The following is a 23397-nucleotide window of genomic DNA, read 5'->3' on the forward strand; positions in this document are numbered from 1 at the left end:
GCCGCCGGGGCGCTAATTCATTTAAAACCTCTTCTCACCCCTGGGCTTACCAATGGAATGCAGTTAAAATTTGAGTGTGATAAAAATAATAATAATAAATAATTAATCTGCGTCCGCGGCCCGGTGGTTGGAGACCACTGCTCTGCAGCTTAGAGCGATAATTCCCGCATCTACTTTGTTTTAGCAATCAAGAATATTTCAGTTGTTTTTACCCTGTGATGAGGTGGCGACTTGTCCAGGGTGTACACCGCCTTCTGCCCGATTGTAGCTGAGATAGGCTCCAGCGCCCCCCCGTGACCCCAGTAGAAAATGGATGGATTGTCCTTCTTTGTGGGGACATTGTTGATTGTCATGTACGGATGTACTTTGTGGGCGCTGTCTTTGCTCCGCAGTAAGTCTTTGCTGTCGTCCAGCATTCTGGTTTTGTTTCATTTGTAGTTCAGTTTTAGTTTTGGTCCGCATAGCCTTCCCCTAAGTGAAGTGAAGTGAATTATATTTATATAGCGCTTTTCTCAAGTGACTCAAAGCACTTTACATAGTGAAACCCAATATCTAAGTTACATTTAAAGCAGTGTGGGTGGCACTGGGAGCAGGTGGGTAAAGTGTCTTGCCCAAGGACACAACGGCAGTGACTAGGATGGCTGAAGCGGGAATCGAACCTGCAACCCTCAAGTTGCTGGCACGGCCACTCTACCAACCGAGCTATACCGCCCTAAGCTTCAATGCTCTGTCTTAGAGGCACTCACCTTTTGTTTATTTTTTGTTTAATCATTAAATACCTTTTTTTACCTGCACACTGCAACCTACTGATATGGGAGAGTGTTACACGGTTACTCTAGACCAGGGGTGCCCATTACGTCGATCGCAAGCTACCAGTCGACCGCGGGGGGTGTGTCAGTCGATCTCCAGCCAGGCTTTAAAAAAAAATAGACCTAAAAATGAGTGATCATCAATCTTCACCAAGACGTCACTTAAATGACATTCACGGTACCGGAGGGTCTTGTGAGATGACGCTGGCTGCTGCAAGATCATTATTATGAAAATATGACCGAGAGGAAGGCGAGAAACACTTTTTATTTCAACAGACTTTCGCGCCGTACCTTCCGTCAAAACTCTAAAGGCCGACTGCACATTTCCTATCTTCACAATAAAAGCCCTGCTTCATGCTGCCTGCGCTAACTAAATACAGAGTCTCGGAAAACTGGCGTGCACAAGCGATCCCTCAGAAAGCTGGCGTGCACATCAATTGTGCACGCCAGCTTTCCGAGACTCTTATTTTGTTAGCGCAGGCAGCATGAAGCAGGGCTTTTATTGTGAAGATAGGAAATGTGCAGTCGGCCTTTAGAGTTTTGACGGAAGGGACGGCGCGAAAGTCTGTTGAAATAAAAAGTGTTTCTCGCCTTCCTCTCTGTCATTTTTTCATAATAATGAACTGGCAGCAGCCAGCGTCATCTCACAAGACCCTCGGGTGCCGTGAATGTCAATCAAGCAAGCTACGGAATTTGCCGCCAATGTTTTTCTTGTAAAGTGTATGGAAGCTGGATGAATTAGATGCCAAAAACCAACCACTTTCATGTGGTATTGTACAGAAAGGACAACTTTTTTTCTCCTTCATTTGAAAATGTGGGCGTTATCATCATTACTGTCTGATTCCAATCAATGCAAGTCATCAGAATCAGGTAATACACCAACTTATATTCTTGTCTTTGTGAAAAAAAGACATCTATATGTGTTACACATGCTTGTATTATCATTAAACACATTTAACTTGTTTACAAAAATGTCTCTTTCATAGATAAATAAATATAAATGATATATATAAATGAGGTAGATCCCCTCGAGTTGGTCAATTGAAAAGTAGCTCGCCTGCAGAAAAAGTGTGGGCACCCCTGCTCTAGACAACACCAACACATCATTTGCAGACTACAATTACTGGTTTGCAAAAAACATTTTTTTTACCATAAATAGGTGAAATTAGATCATCTCCCCCGGCACACCAGACTGTATCTCACGGCGCCGCGGCACAGTGGTTGAAAAACACTGGCGTGGACCATTCAGGACGGACATCGCTTCGCGACAGGTTTATTTTTCAATAACAGCTGCAGTGTCGGTCGGTTGCTCTTTCAGCTCCTCCACCGCTGCTCGCTCAGGTCTGCTTTTCCTCTGCCGTTGTCGTCGTCTCGCTCTTTGGTCACGCCAACTCCTTTCTCTCGATCTTTCCTCCTTCTCCCATTTTATACGCTGAGAGCCGGTGTGTGAGCCACGCACCCCTCCTCGTTCCGCCACATTCTCCGCCTCCTGGCCTCCATCTTGAGTAGGGCCATGGCTCGCCCTGCCCCGCCCTCGGCCCGTCGGCTCCGCCTCTCCACACTAACGACATCCAGAGATGATAAACCAACTACTGTATTTAAGTTACCGGTAAGTTAACTTGAAGTTAAAGTTAAAGTACCGATGATTGTCTCACACACACACTAGGTGTGTTGAAAAATGTCCTCTGCATTTGACCCCTCCCCTTGATCACCCCCTGGGAAGTGAGGGGAGCAGTGGGCAGCAGCGGTGCCACGCCCGGGAATCATTTATGGTGATTTAAAAGCCTACTGAAATGAGAATTTCTTATTTAAACGGGGATAGCAGGTCCATTGTTGATCATTTCGCGATATTGCCATATTTTTGCTGAAAGGATTTAGTAGAAAACATCGACGATGAAGTTCGCAACTTTTGGTCGCTAATAAAAAAGCCTTGCCTGTACCAGAAGTAGCAGATGTTGTGCGCGTGACGTCACGGGTTGTGGAGCTCCTCACATCTGAACATTGTTTATCATGTGAGCCTCCAGCAGCAATAGCTATTCGGACCGAGAAAGCGACAATTTCCCCATTAATTTGAGCGAGGATGAAAGATTAGTGGATGAGGAAAGTTAGAGTAAGGCACAAAATAAAAAAAGCGACGGCTCCGGGCGGAGGCAGTGGGACCGTTTCAGATGTAATTAGACACATTTACTAGGATAATTCTGGAAGATCCCTTATCTGCTTATTGTTTTAATAGTGTTTTAGTAGTAGGCTTCACGGTGGCAGAGGGGTTAGTGCGTCTGCCTCACAATAAGAAGTTCCTGCAGTCCTGGGTTCAAATCCGGTCTCGGGATCTTTCTGTGTGGAGTTTGCATGTTCTCCCCGTGAATGCGTGGGTTCCCTCCGGGTACTCCGGCTTCCTCCCACTTCCAAAGACACCTGGGGATAGGTTGATTGGCAACACTAAATTGGCCCTAGTGTGTGAATGTGAGTGTGAATGTTGTCTGTCTATCTGTGTTGGCCCTGCGATGAGGTGGCGACTTGTCCAGGGTGTACCCTGCCTTCCGCCCGATTGTAGCTGAGATAGGCGCCAGCGCCCCCCGCGACCCCGAAAGGGAATAAGCGGTAGAAAATGGATGGATGGATGGATAGTGTTTTAGTGAGATTGTAAAGTCATACCTGAAAGTCGGATTGCTGCGGTGAACGCCAGTGTCTCTCAGAGAAGCCAATGGAGGAGCCAAGATCACAGCTGCCTTTTTGAGCCGGAGGAGGAAGTCGCACAATCCACTGAAGTCTCCGGTAAGAGCGGACTTAATAGCACAATTTTCCCATCCAAAAACTTGCTGGTTGACGTAGAGAAACATGTCCGCTTCACCGCTCTGTGTTAAAGCTTCACAGCAAACAAAGAAACACAGGCTGTGTTTCGGTGCTAAAGGCAGCTGCAATCCAACAGCATTCTTCATTGACGTCTCCATTATAAATTGAACAAATTGCAAAAGATTCAGCAACATAGATGTCCAAATTACTGTGTAATTATGCGATGAAAAGAGACGACTTTTAGGGTTAGGGTTAGACTGTGAGTGGTGCTGGGCTAATATGTCTGCTACAACCCGAGACGTCACAAACACGCGTCATCATTCCGCGACGTTTTCAAGAAGAAACTCCGCGAGAAATTTAAAATTGTAATTTAGTAAACTAAAGCGGCCGTATTGGCATGTGTTGCAATGTTAATATTTCATCATTGATATATAAACTATAGACCACAGGTGCAACATGCCCGGGACAGCCTGCAGTTTGCGTACCAGGAAGGCGTTGGTGTGGAGGATGCTATCCTTTACCTGCTGCATCGAGCCCACTCACACCTGGATAAGGGAAATGGCACTCTGAGGATCCTGTTCCTGGACTTCTCGAGTGCCTTTAATACCATCCAGCCCCGCCTCCTTCAGGACAAGCTCTACAAAATGCAAGTGGACCCCTGCCTGGTTGCCTGGATTTCGAACTACCTCACCGACAGGCCACAGTACGTCAGACTGAGGGACATCACGTCTGACACTGGGATCAGCAGCACCGGAGCACCGCAGGGAACGGTGCTGGCCCCTCCTCTCTTCACCCTGTACACCGCTGACTTCTGCTACAACTCAGAGTTGTGTCACATCCAGAAGTACCCGGATGACACAGCCATCGTCGGGTGCATCAGGGACGGCAGAGAGGAGGAGTTTGGGAACCTGGTGAGGGACTTTGTTGTCTGGTGCCACACGGACGTCTTGCAGCTCAATCCGTCAAAGACCAAGGAGCTGGTCATTGACTTTGGGAGGTCGAGTCCACGGTCACAACCTATTGTGATCGAGGGTGTTGAGGTCCAGACCGTGGACTCATTCAAGTACCTCGGGGTTTGGGTGGACAATAAGCTGGACTGGACTGTTAACACGGACCACCAGTACAAGAAAGGACAGAGCAGGCTGTACTTCCTCAGGAGACTGCACTCCTTCAACATTTGTAGAAAACTCCTGTGGATGTACTACCAGTCTGTGGTTGCCAGTGTTCTGTTCTACATGGTAGTGTGCTGGGGGGGGGGAGTACATCTAAGAAGGACAGCTCCAGACTTGAGAAACTGATCAGGCGGGCCTGTTCTAAGAGCGGAATAAAACTGGAGTCACTGGTGAGGGTGGCAGAGAAGAGGACTGTGGACAAAGTAGTGAGCATCCTGGATGATGCCAGTCACCCTCTGCATAGTGTTATCAGTAGCCAGAGGAGCCTGTTCAGTGCTAGACTGCTTCATCCCAAGTGCAGGACTAATAGACTCAAGAACTCCTTTGTCCCACACGCCATTAGACTGTACAACTCCTCTCTGGGGGGGGCGGGGGGTATTAGGATGACAGGGGATGCAAAACATTAACAGTGCAATACGTTTTCATAACATGGTCACTACTGCCTACTTTGTCTTGTTATATTCTTATTTTACTGTTATATTGTTATTCCCATTGTTATTATTCTTTTTGTAATATTTCTCTATTTTGTTTCCATTTAAACCCCCATTATTTACTTTTTACTTTTTTCTTTAAATTTACCTCAACTCTGTACACTGCTGCTGGAATTTTAATTTTCCTGAAGGAACTCTCCTGAAGGAATCAATAAAGTACTATCTATCTATCTACCTATCTAAACTATCAGACTGCGTGGTGGCTAGTAGTGGCTTTCAGTAGGACTTTAACCCCCAATTCCAATTTCACTGTTATGCTGATGACCCCCAACTCTACATGCCCCTAAAGCTGACCAACACACCGGATTGTAGTCAGATGGAGGCGTGTCTTAATGAAATTAAACAATGGATGTCCGCTAACTTTTTGCAACTCAACGCCAAAAAAACGGAAATGCTGATTATCGGTCCTGCTAGACACCGACCTCTATTTAATAATACAACTCTAACATTTGACAACCAAACAATTAAACAAGGCGACACGGTAAAGAATCTGGGTATTATCTTCGACCCAACTCTGTCCTTTGAGGCACACATTAAAAGCGTTACTAAAACGGCCTTCTTTCATCTACGTAATATCGCTAAAATTCGCTCCATTTTGTCCACTAAAGACGCTGAGATCATTATCCATGCGTTTGTTACGTCTCGTCTCGACTACTGTAACGTATTATTTTGGGGTCTCCCCATGTCTAGCATTAAAAGATTACAGTTGGTACAAAATGCGGCTGCTAGAGTTTTGACAAGAACAAGAAAGTTTGATCACATTACGCCTGTACTGTATATACTTTTATATACATATATACATACATATATACCTATACTGTATATACCTTTATATACATATATACATACATATATACCTATACTGTATATACCTTTATAGACATATATACATACATATATACCTATACTGTATATACCTTTATATACATATATACATACATATATACCTATACTGTATATACCTTTATATACATATATACCTACATATATACCTATACTGGCTCACCTGCACTGGCTTCCTGTGCACTTAAGATGTGACTTTAAGGTTTTACTACTTACGTATAAAATACTACACGGTCTAGCTCCATCGTATCTTCCCGATTGTATTGTACCATATGTCCCGGCAAGAAATCTGAGTTCAAAGGACTCCGGCTTATTAGTGATTCCCCAAGCCCACAAAAAGTCTGCGGGCTATAGAGATTTTTCATTTCGGGCTCCAGTACTCTGGAATGCCCTCCCGGTAAAAGTTCGAGATGCCACCACAGTAGAAGAATTTAAGTCTCACCTTAAAACTCATTTGTATACTCTAGCCTTTAAATAGACTCCCTTTTTAGACCAGTTGATCTGCCGTTTCTTTTCTTTTTCTCCTATGTCCCACTCCCCCTTGTGGAGGGGGTCCGGTCCGATCCGGTGGCCATGTACTGCTTGCCTGTGTATCGGCTGGGGACATCTCTGCGCTGCTGATCCGCCTCCGCTTGGGATGGTTTCCTGCTGGCTCCGCTGTGAGCGGGACTCTCGCTGCTGTGTTGGATCCGCTTTGGACTGGACTCTCGCGGCTGTGTTGGATCCATTATGGATTGAACTTTCACAGTATCATGTTAGACCCGCTCGACATCCATTGCTTTCCTCCTCTCCAAGGTTCTCATAGTCATCATTGTCACCGACGTCCCACTGGGTGTGAGTTTTCCTTGCCCTTATGTGGGCCTACCGAGGATGTCGTAGTGGTTTGTGCAGCCCTTTGAGACACTAGTGATTTAGGGCTATATAAGTAAACATTGATTGATTGATTGAATTCCAACCCTTGATGCTGAGTGCCAAGCCGGGAGGTAACGGCTCCCATTTTTTAGTAGTCTTTGGTATGACTCGGCCGGGGTTCGAACTCACGAACCACCAAGCCACTGAGTACTCACACTCATGAAATCTCATTTTCTGTCCAAACAGGCACGTTTGCATGGGACGACCCTCGCAAGAATGGCCTCACAGGTGTGGACGAGAACAACCAGACGGTGTTTGTCAGTCGGTTGTTGGGCTGGTCCTACTTTGCCACTTTAGAACAAATGAAGACCAGGGATTTCCTCAAAGGAGGAAACATCGTGCTGAGCTTCAGCTTCGAAGGTAGTCAATCGTCCTCTTCTTTGAAGTGCATTCTCCTCCTGTAATTACCGCTTTTGGAAATAAAGTTGGGGTTTTTTTGCCAGACATAACTCCCTTGGTGGGTGGACATAGTTTGCCGTGTAGCAAAGCCGGGCCAGCGGACATCACACATCCTCCTAAAGACGAGGATGAAGGGCCGTGTTCTTCAGAGTAGGTGTGACATCCTTGAATAACAAAGACTCGGTCTAATGATGATTGTGTTCTACAGTGTTGCGATCACCACAACACCACTTCCCAACACCACCAGGTAATTGCAGCCACCAATGAATTATTTCTTGAGACTCTAATGCAAACACAACCTTATATGAATACTTCTTTTTCACATATTACTTTATGCTTTTAAGACTAAAGACTAAAACTATGACATTTTCATGAAATGGCAAAATAAGATGTGTTTATAATTAAATTAATCCGTTAGATTACAGTTTTTTTTTAATCTTGCAAGTACTGTGATGTAGCATTTTTCCAGGAGTCGGGAGAGAGCCATGAAAGCCAAATATTTTAACCCTTGTATTATGTTGGAAAAAATGACATTGATTATGTTGCGGGTCGTTTTGACCCGGACTGTGTATATGCACTCAAAACAGTCAAGAAAACAGGTTGAACCAATAACAATTTTATTTTAGGTTGTATAAAAATTTAGAAAACTGACATACAATACATTTTTTTATTCCAATTGTATTATGTTAAGGGTCAATTTGACCCATTTCAGTTTTTGTGTTGATCAAAGTACTGGTTATCCTTTCTTTTTCTTGCTGACATCTGGTGACTTTTCCTCATCTAGGGTCATGAACTGGTGTGTAAATCTGGACACTTTGTTGTGTAGTGGAATGTTTGTGCAGAGTTTGTATAAAAAGATGATGTTGCCAGTCATTTTGACCCAGGCGCTTTAATGTGGGTAAATAGCCGTTCAGATCCAAAAATGTACTTTTTACTTTGATGTACAATTGTTTGTATTTTGATTGTCTCTGAGACCCAGAGCCAGGGGCGGCGTGGCGCAGTGGGAGAGTGGCCGTGCGCAACCCGAGGGTCCCTGGTTCAATCCCCACCTAGTACCAACCTCGTCACGTCCGTTGTGTCCTGAGCAAGACACTTCACCCTTGCTCCTGATGGGTGCTGGTTGGCGCCTTGCATGGCAGCTCCCTCCATCAGTGTGTGAATGGGTAAATGTGGAAGTAGTGTCAAAGCGCTTTGAGTACCTTGAAGGTAGAAAAGCGCTATACAAGTACAACCCATTTATCATTTATTTATAACTTTCTCACACTTGTCCTTGTCTCCTCAGATGTCATCCTTCATGTCAAAGAGATGACATGAGAACAGTGACAAGGACAAGTTTGAGAAACTTCCCTCTCTTCACACACCTGGCTCTGGGTCTCAGAGGCAATCAAAATACAAACAATTGTACATCAAAGTAAAAAGTACATCAAAGAGACATGTTTATTTTAGCTATTTACCCACATTAAAGTGTCTGGGTCAAAATGACCCGCAACATCATATTTGTATACAAACTCTGAAAGACATTCCACTACTCAACAAAGTGTCCAGATTTTACACACCAGTTCATGACCCTAGATGAGGAAAAGTCACCAAATTTCAGCAAGAAAAAGAAAGGACAACCAGTACTTTGATCAACACAAAAACTGAAATGGGTCAAAATGACCCTCAACATAATAGAAGGGTTAAAGTGTATTACCATGAGAGCCATATAATATATTTTAACAATGAATACAACTAAATGCATGCATTTTTTAAGAAAGACCAACATTTTTAGAGTATAAATGATAAATGGGTTGTACTTGTATAGCACTTTTCTACCTTCAAGGTACTCAAAGCGCTTTGACACTACTTCCACATTTACACACACTGATGGAGGGAGCTGCCATGCAAGGCGCCAACCAGCACCCATCAGGAGCAAAGGTGAAGTGTCTTGCTCAGGACACAACGGACGTGACGAGGTTGGTACTAGGTGGGGATTGAACCAGGGACCCTCGGGTTGCGCACGGCCACTCTTCCACTGCGCCACGCCGTAATAAGTCTTTTTTTTTTTATATCATTTTTATTCTGAAGCTAACCAATAATAAATAAAATACTTCTTACTATTGATGCGACTTCTTGAACAGGTGCGGTAGAAAACGGATGGATGGATTAAAATGCATGATACTGTTTTATATGTTGTACGTTATTTTTAACACTGATTACCGGCGGAATTATTTATTACTAATCGTGTTGGGCAATTATTTCAACTCGGGGGCCAAATTTAGAGTAAAAATGTTATCTGATTTTTAGGAACACGAATACAAAAACTCACAATAATGTCTGATTGAATGCTAAAAAAAAGTTATGAGACTCTTAAAAAACAGAATGGAATTTTACATTTTTTTCACTGGACGAGACACCCAGAATGTACATGAAAATAAAGCATATTAACTATGAATGATAAAACAATGAATATTGACAACACCACCTTTCGATCGACATGTTTTACAATCAAGCAAAATGCAACAAAAGTGCAACAAACCCATCAAAATATGAAAGTGAGGAGGAAAAAACCTCACTTACAATCTGATATATCTGATATATATCACTAAGCTTTAGAACTTTGTTGTAAAAATGTCTTTCCGCGTCTGTCCCTGACACCTGCATTTAAGGTTGACTGCTCTGGAAACACTCTGTGGAAACGCTCACAGAGTGCCTCGTCAGAGCTGCCTTGACTTAGATTACCATAGTAACAAATTAGATTAGCATGGTAACTAATTATATTACCATAGTAACTAGTATATCATGCAAAAGAGCAGATTTCAACCATTGAATTACTTTGTATAGTTCAAGATTCACGGTCAATTTCCATCTTGAAGATCTAAAACAATTATTTGAGAATGTCCGGTGGGCCTGATTAAAAAGCATAACGCATGTGGCCCCCGGGCCTAATTTGCCCAGGTCTGGTGTTAAGCAATATCAGCTATTATGTATCTGAAAGCCAGATGCAGTCATCAAAAGAGCCACAGGTTCCCTACCCTTGCATTATTCGGTATTAGGAACGGACCTTTATTTTGAAGGCGAGTTGCTCCTTCCTCTGGTTTCCGGAAGTCTGCGTGTGACAGTCTGACGCTCACTTGTTTACACACGAGACGTATTTACGTGATTCAGCGCTTCAAGTTTGTTGTTTCTTCCTACGAAGTGCCTCGGAAACATTGTCTGTAAGTCTTGTGTCAGTTTTATGAGTAACATGAAGACGTTGTGTGCGCGTGTAAATGTAAAAAATAGTACTGTGTGAAGATAGCTTGTTCTCCTGTTTTAGCTTGTTGCTAATTAGCATTTAGCTTCTTTGCTCGCTAGCTAGCTCACTCTAAAGGAGGATGCAATGTTTGTGTCTCTCCTCTTCAGTATATAATCTATATTATCCCGTGTTGTTTACAAACATTCCATATGTACATCTTATTCATGTGTGGCTTTGAGTGTTAGGACTATTTACATACATTCATGAGCACTATTTACATGCTATTGTATGGGCTGTGTGTGTATGTGTGAAAAGATGTTATGCAGCAAAAATGTGTTGTTACTTTGTAGTGTTTATTTGACATATATTTTGTGTCTCTTTATACAGTTTTGAAATGAAAACTTTTTCCTTTTTCCCAACATTTCCCTGTAAAATTAAGATAATTTTTCGATTAACTGAAACGTTTATTAGTAGATTGCACAGTACAACACATATTCTGTACAATTGACCACTAAATGGTAACACCCCAATAAGTTTTTTAACTTGCTGTTTACGGTAGACGAAAACGGGGTCCACGTTAATCAATTCATGGTAATCAATCAATCAATCAATGTTTATTTATATAGCCCTAAATCACAAGTGTCTCAAAGGGCTGCACAAACCACAGAGACATCCTCGGTTCAGAGCCCACATAAGGGCAAGGAAAAACTCACAACCCAGTGGGATGTCAATGTGAATGACTAAGAGAAACCTTGGAGAGGACCGCAGATGTGGGTGAGACATAGGGAGGCCCGAATATAATACATTACAGTAATCGAGACGAGACGTAACGAATGCATGAATAGTGATCTCAGCGTCGCTAGTGGACAAAATGGAACAAATTTTTGCGAAATTACAGAGATAATAATCTCCCTCTGGTCTGCAATTATTTAAATTGTTTATTGCATGTTAGATGACAACAGTCTTGTTATACTCTGATCAAAGTCCAAACCAAAGCTATCAAAGATAACTTGGTAATAACAAGGATAGGATAGCAGAGTAGCTCTTTATTGTCATTGCACTTAAAAAGTTCGGACATTGTACACGGTGACAGGTGGGAAAATGCAAACTGTGGGAAAATTCTAAATATAAGTGGACTATAAGGACAAAGAGTAAGTCCCAGATTAAACTCCTGGCAAGTTACCAAGAGCTTCTTTTAAGAGTAGTATTTTCATTTTTCAATTTCGTGATGAACGTATCTTGAAATATTACAATTCTGTTGTAAGATATCGCCTCCTTTTTTTGTATGATTGAAACAGTAAGAAGGTTGTTGTTTACAGTGTTATAACAACAACCATCACCAAGGTGTTTTCACAATAATGGGGACGGCGTGGCGCAGTGGGAGAGTGGCCGTGCGCAACCCGAGGGTCCCTGGTTCAAATCCCACCTAGTACCAACCTCGTCACGTCCGTTGTGTCCTGAGCAAGACACTTCACCCTTGCTCCTGATGGGTGCTGGTTGGCGCCTTGCATGGCAGCTCCCTCCATCAGTGTGTGAATGGGTAAATGTGGAAGTAGTGTCAAAGCGCTTTGAGTACCTTGAAGGTAGAAAAGCGCTATACAAGTACAACCCATTTATCATTTATTTATTTAATGCACTGTTTTATCTTTGTTTGACATTCATGACTGGCAAAAACACTATTTCCTTCTCGTCTCTCCCAAAAATGTTTTCTTGTAATAGAACACCTTTTTTTTCCATAATTAAATTTTTTATATAAATGTTGTAAAATTATTTCTTTATTCAGAAAAAATACATGTTTATTATAGCCAAAAATGTTTTTTCTTTTTATTAAATGACTAGTAAAAGTAAAAACATTTAAAATAAAACCTTTTTGCTTTCCCTCCTTATACGACACTTTTCTAATTTGATCATAACTTTAATTAGGTTAAATATGGACATTTGTCGTCATGTAATGCTATGGCTTCATTCCTGTAGAATTACAACTTTATTACTTTATTTTTTATTATAACTTTACCGTTTTCCAAACATTTTTTGTAAAAGAAATGTAGGTACCATTGCAACTTTGTCCTAAGATATTGCCTCTGTTTTTGTAAACGGTAAAAAGTTTGTTGTTTGCAGTGTTGTAACAACAACCACCAAGCTATTTTAACAATAATGCACTGTTTTATCTTTGTTTGACATTCATTCTTGTAATACTAAGACTGGCAAAAACACTACCGTGTTTTTCGGAGTATAAGTCGCACCGGCCGAAAATGCATAATCAAGAAGGAAAAAAAACATATATATATATATACATATAGTCGCATTTTTGGGGGAAATTTATTTGATAAAATCCAACACCAAGAATAGATATTTAAAAGGCAATTTAAAATAAATAAAGAATAGTGAACAACAGGCTGAATTAGTGTACGTTATATGAGGCATAAATAACCAACTGAGAAGGTGCCTGCTATTTTAACATAACATATTATGGTAAGAGTCATTTAAATAACTACAACATATAGAACATGCTATACTTTTACCAAACAATCTGTCACTCCTAATCATACTTGCCAACCCTCCCGGATTTTCCGGGAGACTCCTAAAATTCAGCGCCTCTCCCGAAAACCTCCCGGGACAAATTTTCTCCGGAAAATCTCCCGAAATTCAGGCGGCGCTGGAGGCCACGCCCCCTCCAGCTCCATGCGGACCCGAGTGACGTGTCGACCGCCTGTTTTCACGTCCGCTTTCCCACAATATAAACAGAGTGCCTGCCCAATGATGTTATAACTGTAGAATGTTCTAGGGCGAGTTCTTGGTTTCTTTTGTGGGTTTATTGTTAGGCAGTCTCATTAACGTCCTCCCAGCGCGGCAACAACACACAACAGCAGCAGTCACGTTTTCGTCTACCGTAAAGCAGTTTGTCTGCCGTAAACAGCAATGTTGTGACACTTAAACAGGACAATACTGCCATCTACTGTGCATGCATATGTGACAATAACATCTACGGCTTTTAGAGCAGTGGTTCTCAACCTTTTTTCAGTGATGTACCCCCTGTGAACATTTTTTTAATTCAAATACCCCCTAATCAGAGCAAAGCATTTTTGGTTGGAAAAAAAAGAAGATAAAGAAGTAAAATACAGAACTATGTCATCAGTTTCTGATTCATTAAATTGTATAACAGTGCCAAATATTGCTCATTTGTAGTGGTCTGTCTTGAACTATTTGGAAAAAAAGATATTAAAATATCTAAAAACTTGTTGAAAAATAAACAAGTGATTCGATTATAAATAAAGATTTCTACACATACTGCGATGAGTTGGCGACTTGTGCAGGGTGTACTCCGCCTTCCACCCGATTGTAGCTGAGATAGGCACCAGCGCCACCCGCCACCCCAAAGGGAATAAGCGGTAGGAAATGGATGGATGGATAGCTGTAAATATACTCCTCCCCTCTTAACCACGCCCCCAACAATGCCCCGCCCCCAACCACGCCCCCACCTCTCACCTCCCTAAATCGGAGGTCTCAAGGTTGGCAAGTATGCTCCTAATCGCTAAATCCCATTTTATCTTATACGTCTAGTGTCTTACGTGAATAAGCTAAATAATATTATTTGATATTTTACAGTTATGTGTTAATAATTTCACAGATAAGTCGTTCCAGAGTATAAGTCGCACCCCCCGACCAAACTATGAAAAAACCTGTGACTTATAGTCCGAAAAATACGGTATTTCCTTTTCTTCTCCCCCCAAAAGTTTTTTCTCGCAATACTACTACTTTCTTCCAACATTAAATAACATCATTTCATTATTTTATATACATTTTGTAACATTATTACTTTATTAAAATTACACCTTTATCATAACCAAAACTGTTTTCTTATTATTTCTAAATGACTGGTAAAACAAAACAAAAAAAATGTTTCCCTCGTTAAACTACACTTCTCTAATTTGATCATAACTTTAATTAGGTTACATTTTGACATTTGTCATGTAATATTATGACTTAATTCCTGTAAAATTACAACTTTATTACTTCTTTATTTTATGTATATATAATTTTTCCGCACAACTTCTTGTAAAATTTATTTTTTAGGTAACATTATAACTTTGCTTTTAAGACAAGGCCTCCATTTTTTTTTTTCCCGAAACAATAAAATTGTTGCAACAACAGCCAGTAAACCCACGGTATTTAAAGGCCATTTTTACAATGATGCACTGTTTTATTATCTATATCAGGGGTCGGCAACCCGGGGCTCCGGAGCCACATGCGGCTCTTGGATCACTCTTATGTGGCTCAGTTGCATACTTGCCGACCCCCCCATTTTAAAGGGAGGTTTTTCCGGATTTCAGTGCCTCTCCCAGAAATCTCCCTAGGATAACATTCTCAGATTTTCACCCAGACAACAATATTGAGGGCGTGCCGTGACGGCAATGCCTTAAATGTACTCTCAACCATGTCGACGTGTCCGCTCTGATAGTATGCTATCTGAGTGCCGGCCGGCCACATCTAGTGTGCGGCTGCTGACTTGATGGGCGAGTCACTGCAAGGCATACTTGATCAACAGCCATACAGGTTACACTGAGGGTTGTAAAATAAACAACTTTAACACTCTTACTAATATGCGCCACACTGTGAACCCACACCAAACAAGAACGACAAACACATTTCGGGAGAACATCCACACTGTAACACAACATAAACACAACAGAACAAATACCCAGAATCCCATGCATCCCTAACTACCTCCCCTGTGCGTCGGTTGAGGTGGGCGGGGTTTGGTGGTAGCGCGGCTGTATAATGTAGCCCGGAATAGTTTGGGATACATGGGATTCTGGGTATTTGTTCTGTTATGTTACAGTGCGGATGTTCTCCCGAACTGTGTTTGTCATTCTTGTTTGGTGTGGTTTCACAGTGTGGCGCATATTAGTAAGAGTGCTAAAGTTATTTATATCACAACCCTAAGTGTAACCTGTATGGCTGTCGAGCAAGTATGCCTTGCACTCGGTTATGTGTGTCTGCAGAAGCCTCATACAACATACGAATGGGCTGGTGAGCTGTTTGTTATGGTTGTAGAGGGCGCTAAACGCATTGTCATCATAGCACGCCCTTACTATTGTTGTTTGGGTGAAAACCAGCAAACAGTCGAGAGAATAGATGCTCTGAAACTCGGTAGTCTCCCGGAAAAATAGAGATGTTTGGAAAATGTGATGTTTTCAAGCGGCATTCAAATAAAACTCGCGGGCCACACTTATATTATATTTTCATATTAAGGTATTAACCAGGAGACCCCTGGTTAATACATAGCACAAAGCAAAAGAAAACTTTGTACGCAGTGTTATTTCATTTTAAATTTCAAGAGTCTTGTGGCTCCCATAGTTTTCTTTATTTTGTGAAACGGGTCAAAATGGCTCTTTGAGTTGTAAAGGTTGCCGACCCCTGATCTATATGTATGTCTGTATGTACAACTGAAACAAAAAACTGGTACAAACACTATTTCCTTGTTTTCTCCCCCACAAAATGGTATTCCCGTAAAAAAAATTCCCATAAAATTACTTTTTAACTTTAATTTTTTATTACAACATTTTCCTTTTTGCCCAACATTTTCTTGTAAAATTTGGAGTTTTTAGGTAATGTTACAACTTTGTTTTGAGATAATGCATTCATTTTTGTTCAATGAAAACATTGTTCATTACAGTGTGACAACAACCATTATTACCAGCGCCCCAATTCCTGTCACCACAGATGACTTAAGGTACTCTATTTAAAACACATTCACCACGATAATTATTATCCATATGTCTGACATCGAATGACTATTATTTTCCACAGAGGATCCACCACCCTTCCTGTTCCTCACTCCACGGACGAAAGGTATGACAATACACACATGAACTTATACATACATACATACATATGTTTATACATACATACATACTTATGTTAATACATACATACATATGTATGTGTATAGATACATACATATGTATGTATAAACATACATATGTATGTTCCTAGATACATACATATGTATGTACATATGTTTATACATACATACTTATGTATGTTTATACATGCATACATATGTATGTATGTGTATACATACATATGTATGTTTATACATACATATGTATGTATCTATACACATACATACATATGTTACATATATACAGACATATGTATGTTTGTACATATGTTTATACATACATACTTATTTATGTATGTTTATACATACATATGTATGTTTATGTTATGTACGTATGTTAATACATACATATGTATGTGTATACATACATACATATGTATGTTTATAATATGTATGTATATACATACATATGTATATATATATACATACATATTTATTAGGACTGTGAATCTTTGGGTGTCCCACGATTTGATTAAATATCGTTTCTTGGGGTCACAATTCGATAATATATCGATTTTTTCGATTCTTCTCAATTTTGGATTCACAAACGAGATTTTTCCGATTCAAAACGATTCTGTATTCATTCAATACATAGATTTCAGCAGGATCTACCCTGGTCTGCTGACATGCTAGCAGAGTAGTAGATTTTTGTAAAAAGCTTTTATAATTGTAAAGGACAATGTTTTATCAACTGATTGCAATAATGTAAATGTGTTTTAACTACTAAACAAACCAAAAATATGACTTATTTTATATTGTTGAAAACATTGGACACAGTGTGTTGTCCAGCTTATGAGATGCCATGCAAGTGTAAGCCACTGTGACACTATTGTTCTTTTATTTTTATTTTTATAAATGTCTAATGATAATGTCAATGAGGGATTTTTAATCACTGCTATGCTGAAATTATAACTAATATTGATACTGTTGTTGATAATATTCATTTTTGTTTCACTACTTTTGGTTTGTTCTGTGTGGTGTTTGTGTCTCCTCTCAATTGCTGTTTATTGCAGTTCTGAGTGTTGCTGGGTCAGGTTTGGTTTTGGAATTGGATTGCATTGTTATGGTATTGCTGTGTATTTGCTTGATTGAATTAAAAAAAAAATATATATATATATAAATATATTTTTTAAATCGTATTCAAATATATTTTTTACAACACCCCTAGTATTTATATTTATACATACATACATATGTATGTTTATACATCCATATGTATATTCATACATACATTAAAAATTTATGTTTGCACATACATACATACATATTTTTATACATACATACAGGCATGCATACATATGTATGTATGTCTATACATACATATGTAAGTTTATACATACATGCAAATGTATGTTTAAAAATACATACATATGTATGTTTATACATACATATGTACGTTTATACATGTGTACGTTTATACATACATATGTACGTTTGAACATACATACATACATATGTACGTTTATACATACATACATTCATACATATATACGTTTAGACATACATACATACATATGTACATACATATGTATGCATATTCATACATATTTATGTATTTATATCCATACATACATAGATATGTATTTTAATGAATATATACATACATATGTATGTTTACACATATATATGAATATACACACATACATATGTACATACATACATTTGTATGCACATACATACATACATACTAATGTATGTATATACATGCATACATATGTATATACATACATACATATGTATTCACATACATATGTACGTACATACATACATATGTTTATACATATATACATGAAAAGGGTGTTTGTACATACATTCATACTTAAGTTTATACATACATACATATTTATGTTTGAACATACATGCATATGTTTATACATACATACTTACATATGTAAGTTTAAACATACATATGTACATACAAACTTATGTATGTTTATACATACATACATATGTTTAAACATACATATGTATATAAGTTTATTCATACATATATATGTTTATACATACATGCATACACATGTATGTTTATACATACATGCATACACATGTATGTTTATGCATACATATGTATGTTTATACAGACATACATATCTATGTTTATACATACATACATACATGTGTATGTTAATACATACATATGTATGTATGTAAGTATATATATGCATATGTATGTATATACATAGGCATGTATTTACATACATATGTATATACACATGTATGTATATACATATGTATGTGTGCAAGTAAGTAAGTAACATATATAAATACATATGTATATACATAACATAAGTACATACATATACATGTATAATTAGAAATACGTACATACATATCTATGTTTATACATACATAAACATGTATGTTTATATTATGTATGTCTATAAATACATATATATGTTTATTCTTATAAATATATGTATGTTTTTGCATACATACATAAATATGTATGTATATACATACATATGTATGTTTATACATACATATATATGTGTGTTTATATATACATACGTATGTATATTTATATTTATGTATATTCATGTTTATACATACATATATAAGTTTTTTCCATACATTCATATGTATGTTTATACATACATACATAAATATATACGTTTATACATACATATAGACATTTATACAGACATAAATACATATGTACGTTTATACAATCATACATACATATGTAGGTTTATACATACATATGTATGTTCATACATATGTACGTTTATACATTCATTCATACATATAAACATTTATTTATACATACATATGTACGTTTATACCTATATACATACGTACGATTATACATATATATTTGTTTTTTACATACATACAAATGTATGTTCATACATACCTATGTATGCTAATGCATAGATACATACAAATGTATGTATGAACATACATAAACATACATAAATATGTATGTTTATACATACATATGTTTCTACATATATGTATTTTTATACATACATATGTATGCTTATACATACATATGTATGTTTATACATACATATGTATGTTTATATATACATACATGGATATGTATTATACATACATATTTACATTTATACACACATATGTATGTTTATACATACATACATATGTATGTGCATACCTACATACATACATACATATGTATGTATATACATACATATGAATGTATATAAATATGTATGTATTTATATATATGTATGCTTATAAATACATATATACATACTTATAAATACATATGTTTATACATACATAGGTATGTTTATACATACATATATATGTATGTTTTTACATACATACATACATATGTATAATTATACATACATGCATATGTTTATACATACATACATATATGTTTATACATACATACTTACATATGTAAGTTTAAACATACATATGTATGTTTATACATACATACTTACATTTGTATGTTCATACATATGTACGTTTATGAATACATACATATATATGTATTTATAAACATACATATGTATGTATACACATACGTGTGTATAATTATACATACATGTATGTATGTATGTATGTTTATACATATATACATATGTATGTGTATACATATGTATGTTTATAAATACATATGTATAATTATACATGTATGTATGTATGTATGTATGTTTATACATACATACATACATATATATGTATATTTATACATACATGTGTATGTTATACATTTGTATGTTTATACATACATACATATGTATTTATTTTTATACACACATATGTACATACATATGTATAAACATACATGCGTGTGTATGTATGTATAAACATACATATGTAGGTATGTATGTACATACATATATATGTACATCCAAACATATGTATGTTTATACATACATGTGTATGTTTAGACTGACATACATACATACATATGTATGTACATACATACATATGTTTTCAAATACATATGTACGTACATACATACATATGTTTATACATATATACATGAAAAGGGTATGTTTGTACATACATTCATACTTAAGTTTATACATACATACATATTTATGTTTGAACATACATGCATATGTTTATACATACATACTTACATATGTAAGTTTAAACATACATATGTACATACAAACTTATGTATGTTTATACATACATACATATGTTTAAACATACATATGTATGTGCATACCTACATACATACATATGTATGTATATACATACATATGAATGTATATAAATATGTATGTATTTATATATATGTATGCTTATAAATACATATATACATACATATAGATACATATGTTTATACATACATAGGTATATTTATACATACATATATATGTATGTTTTTGCATACATACATATGTATGTTTATACATACATGTATACATATGTGTGTTTATACATACATACATACATATGTATAATTATACATACATGCATGTTTATAAATACATACATATATGTTTATACATACATACTTACTGTACATATGTAAGTTTAAACATACATATGTATGTTTATACATACATACTTACATATGTATGTTCATACATATGTACGTTTATGAATACATACATATATATGTATACACATACATGTGTATAATTATACATACATGTATGTATGTATGTTTATGCATACATACATACATATGTATGTGTATACATATTTATGTTTATAAATACATATGTATAATTATACATAATGTATGTATGTATGTTTATACATACATACATACATATGTATATTTATACATACATGTGTATGTTTAATTATACATTTGTATGTTTATGCATACATACATATGTATGTTTATAGTGGCTTACACTTGCATCGCATCTCATAAGCTTGACAACTCAGTGTCCAATGTTTTCACAAAGATAAAATAAGTCATGTTTTTGGTTTGTTTAAGTTAAAACAAATTTGCATTATTGCAATAACTTGATAAAACATTGTCCTTTACAATTATAAAAGCTTTTTACAAAAATCTACTACTCTGCTAGCATGTCAGCAGACTGGGGTAGATCCTGCTGAAATCTATGTATTGAATGAATACAGAATCCTTTTGAATCGGAAAAATATTGTTTTTGCATCGAGAATCGCGTTGAATCGAAAAAAATCGATATATTTTCGAAACGTGACCCCAATAATCAATATTGAATCGAATCGTGGAACACCGAAAGATTCACAGCCCTAATACATATGTATGTTTATACATACATAAGTATGTCTGTTTATACATACATATGTAAGTTTGTTCATACATACATAAGTATGTTTATACATACAAATATATGTAAGTTTATACATACATTCATATGTATGTTTATACATACATGCATACAAATGTATGTTTATACACACATACATATGTATAGACGTATATATGTATGTATATTAATATATATATATATATATGTATATACATACATATATGTGTATACATTGATATGTATGTATGTATATACATACGTAATTATGTACGTACATACGTACATACATATGTATATACATACATTTGCATGTATCTACGTAGGTATTTTTTTATGTCTGTACATTCGTACATATGTTTATACATACACATGTATGTTTACACATACATATGCATGTTTATTCATACATATTTATTTTTATACACACATATGTATGTATAAACATACATATGTATGTATAAACATACATATGTATGTATAAACATACATATGTATGTATAAACATACATATATATATTTATGATTGTACATACATATGTATGTATGTACATACATAGGTTCATACATACCTATGTATGTATAAACATACATTTGAATGTATGTATGTATAAACATACACACGTGTGTATGTATGTACATACTGTACATATATATGTACATCCAAACATATGTGAGTTTATACATACATGTGTATGTTTAGACATACATACATACATATGTATGTTTATACATACATACATCTATACATACACATATATGTATGTTTATACACATACATATGTATGTATAAACATACATATATATATATTTATGTTTGTACATATTTACATATGTATGTATGTACATACATACATACATGAACCTACATACATAGGTTCATACATACCTATGTATGTATGAACATACATTTGAATGTATGTATGTATGTATAAACATACATATGTAGGTATGTATGTACATATATATGTACATCCAAACATATGTAAGTTTATACATACATGTGTATGTTTAGACATACATACATATGTTTATACATACATATGTATGTTTAAACATACATGTTTGTTCATACATACATATGTATGTTTATACATAGATACATATGTTTATACATACATATTTTTATAAATACATACATATGTACGTTTATACATACATACATAAGTGTATATACATCCATACATACACATATATGTTTTTATACACACATACATATGTATGTATGGACGTATGTTTGTTTATTAATACATATGTATGTATATACATACATACATACATATGTATACATTGATACATATGTATGTATGTATATACATATGTAATAATGTATGTACATACGTATGAATGCATGTACATACACATGTATGTAAGTACATAAATACATATGTATGTACATACATTTGCTTATATGTACGTATGTTTTTATGTATTTACATACGTACATATTTTTATACATACACACATGTATGTTTACACATAGATATGTATGTTTATTCATACATACATATGTATGTACATACATACATATGTATGAACAAACATATGTGTGTATGTATAAACATACATATTTAGGTATGTATGTACATACTGTACATATATATGTACGTACAAACATATGTACAAACATACATACGTTTATCCATACTTACATATGTATGTTTAAACATACATATGTT

At 36.4% G+C, this 23397-nt stretch overlaps 1 protein-coding gene across 3 annotated transcripts in view; it reads left to right on the forward strand.

Moving 5' to 3' along the window:
• Positions 1-23397, forward strand: part of LOC133561620 (meprin A subunit beta-like) — a 56319-nt gene that overhangs the window by 31218 nt on the left and 1704 nt on the right. For all 3 annotated transcript variants that reach the window (XM_061915027.1, XM_061915026.1, XM_061915028.1), the window contains exons 14-18: positions 7207-7380; positions 7464-7569; positions 7628-7666; positions 16314-16370; positions 16448-16489. In XM_061915027.1, coding sequence (XP_061771011.1) covers positions 7207-7380; positions 7464-7569; positions 7628-7666; positions 16314-16370; positions 16448-16489 — 418 coding nt within the window. The remainder of the gene's footprint in view (positions 1-7206; positions 7381-7463; positions 7570-7627; positions 7667-16313; positions 16371-16447; positions 16490-23397) is intronic.

Source organism: Nerophis ophidion, linkage group LG11 (genome assembly GCF_033978795.1).
Source record: "Nerophis ophidion isolate RoL-2023_Sa linkage group LG11, RoL_Noph_v1.0, whole genome shotgun sequence".
Classification (NCBI taxonomy): Eukaryota; Metazoa; Chordata; class Actinopteri; order Syngnathiformes; family Syngnathidae; genus Nerophis; species Nerophis ophidion.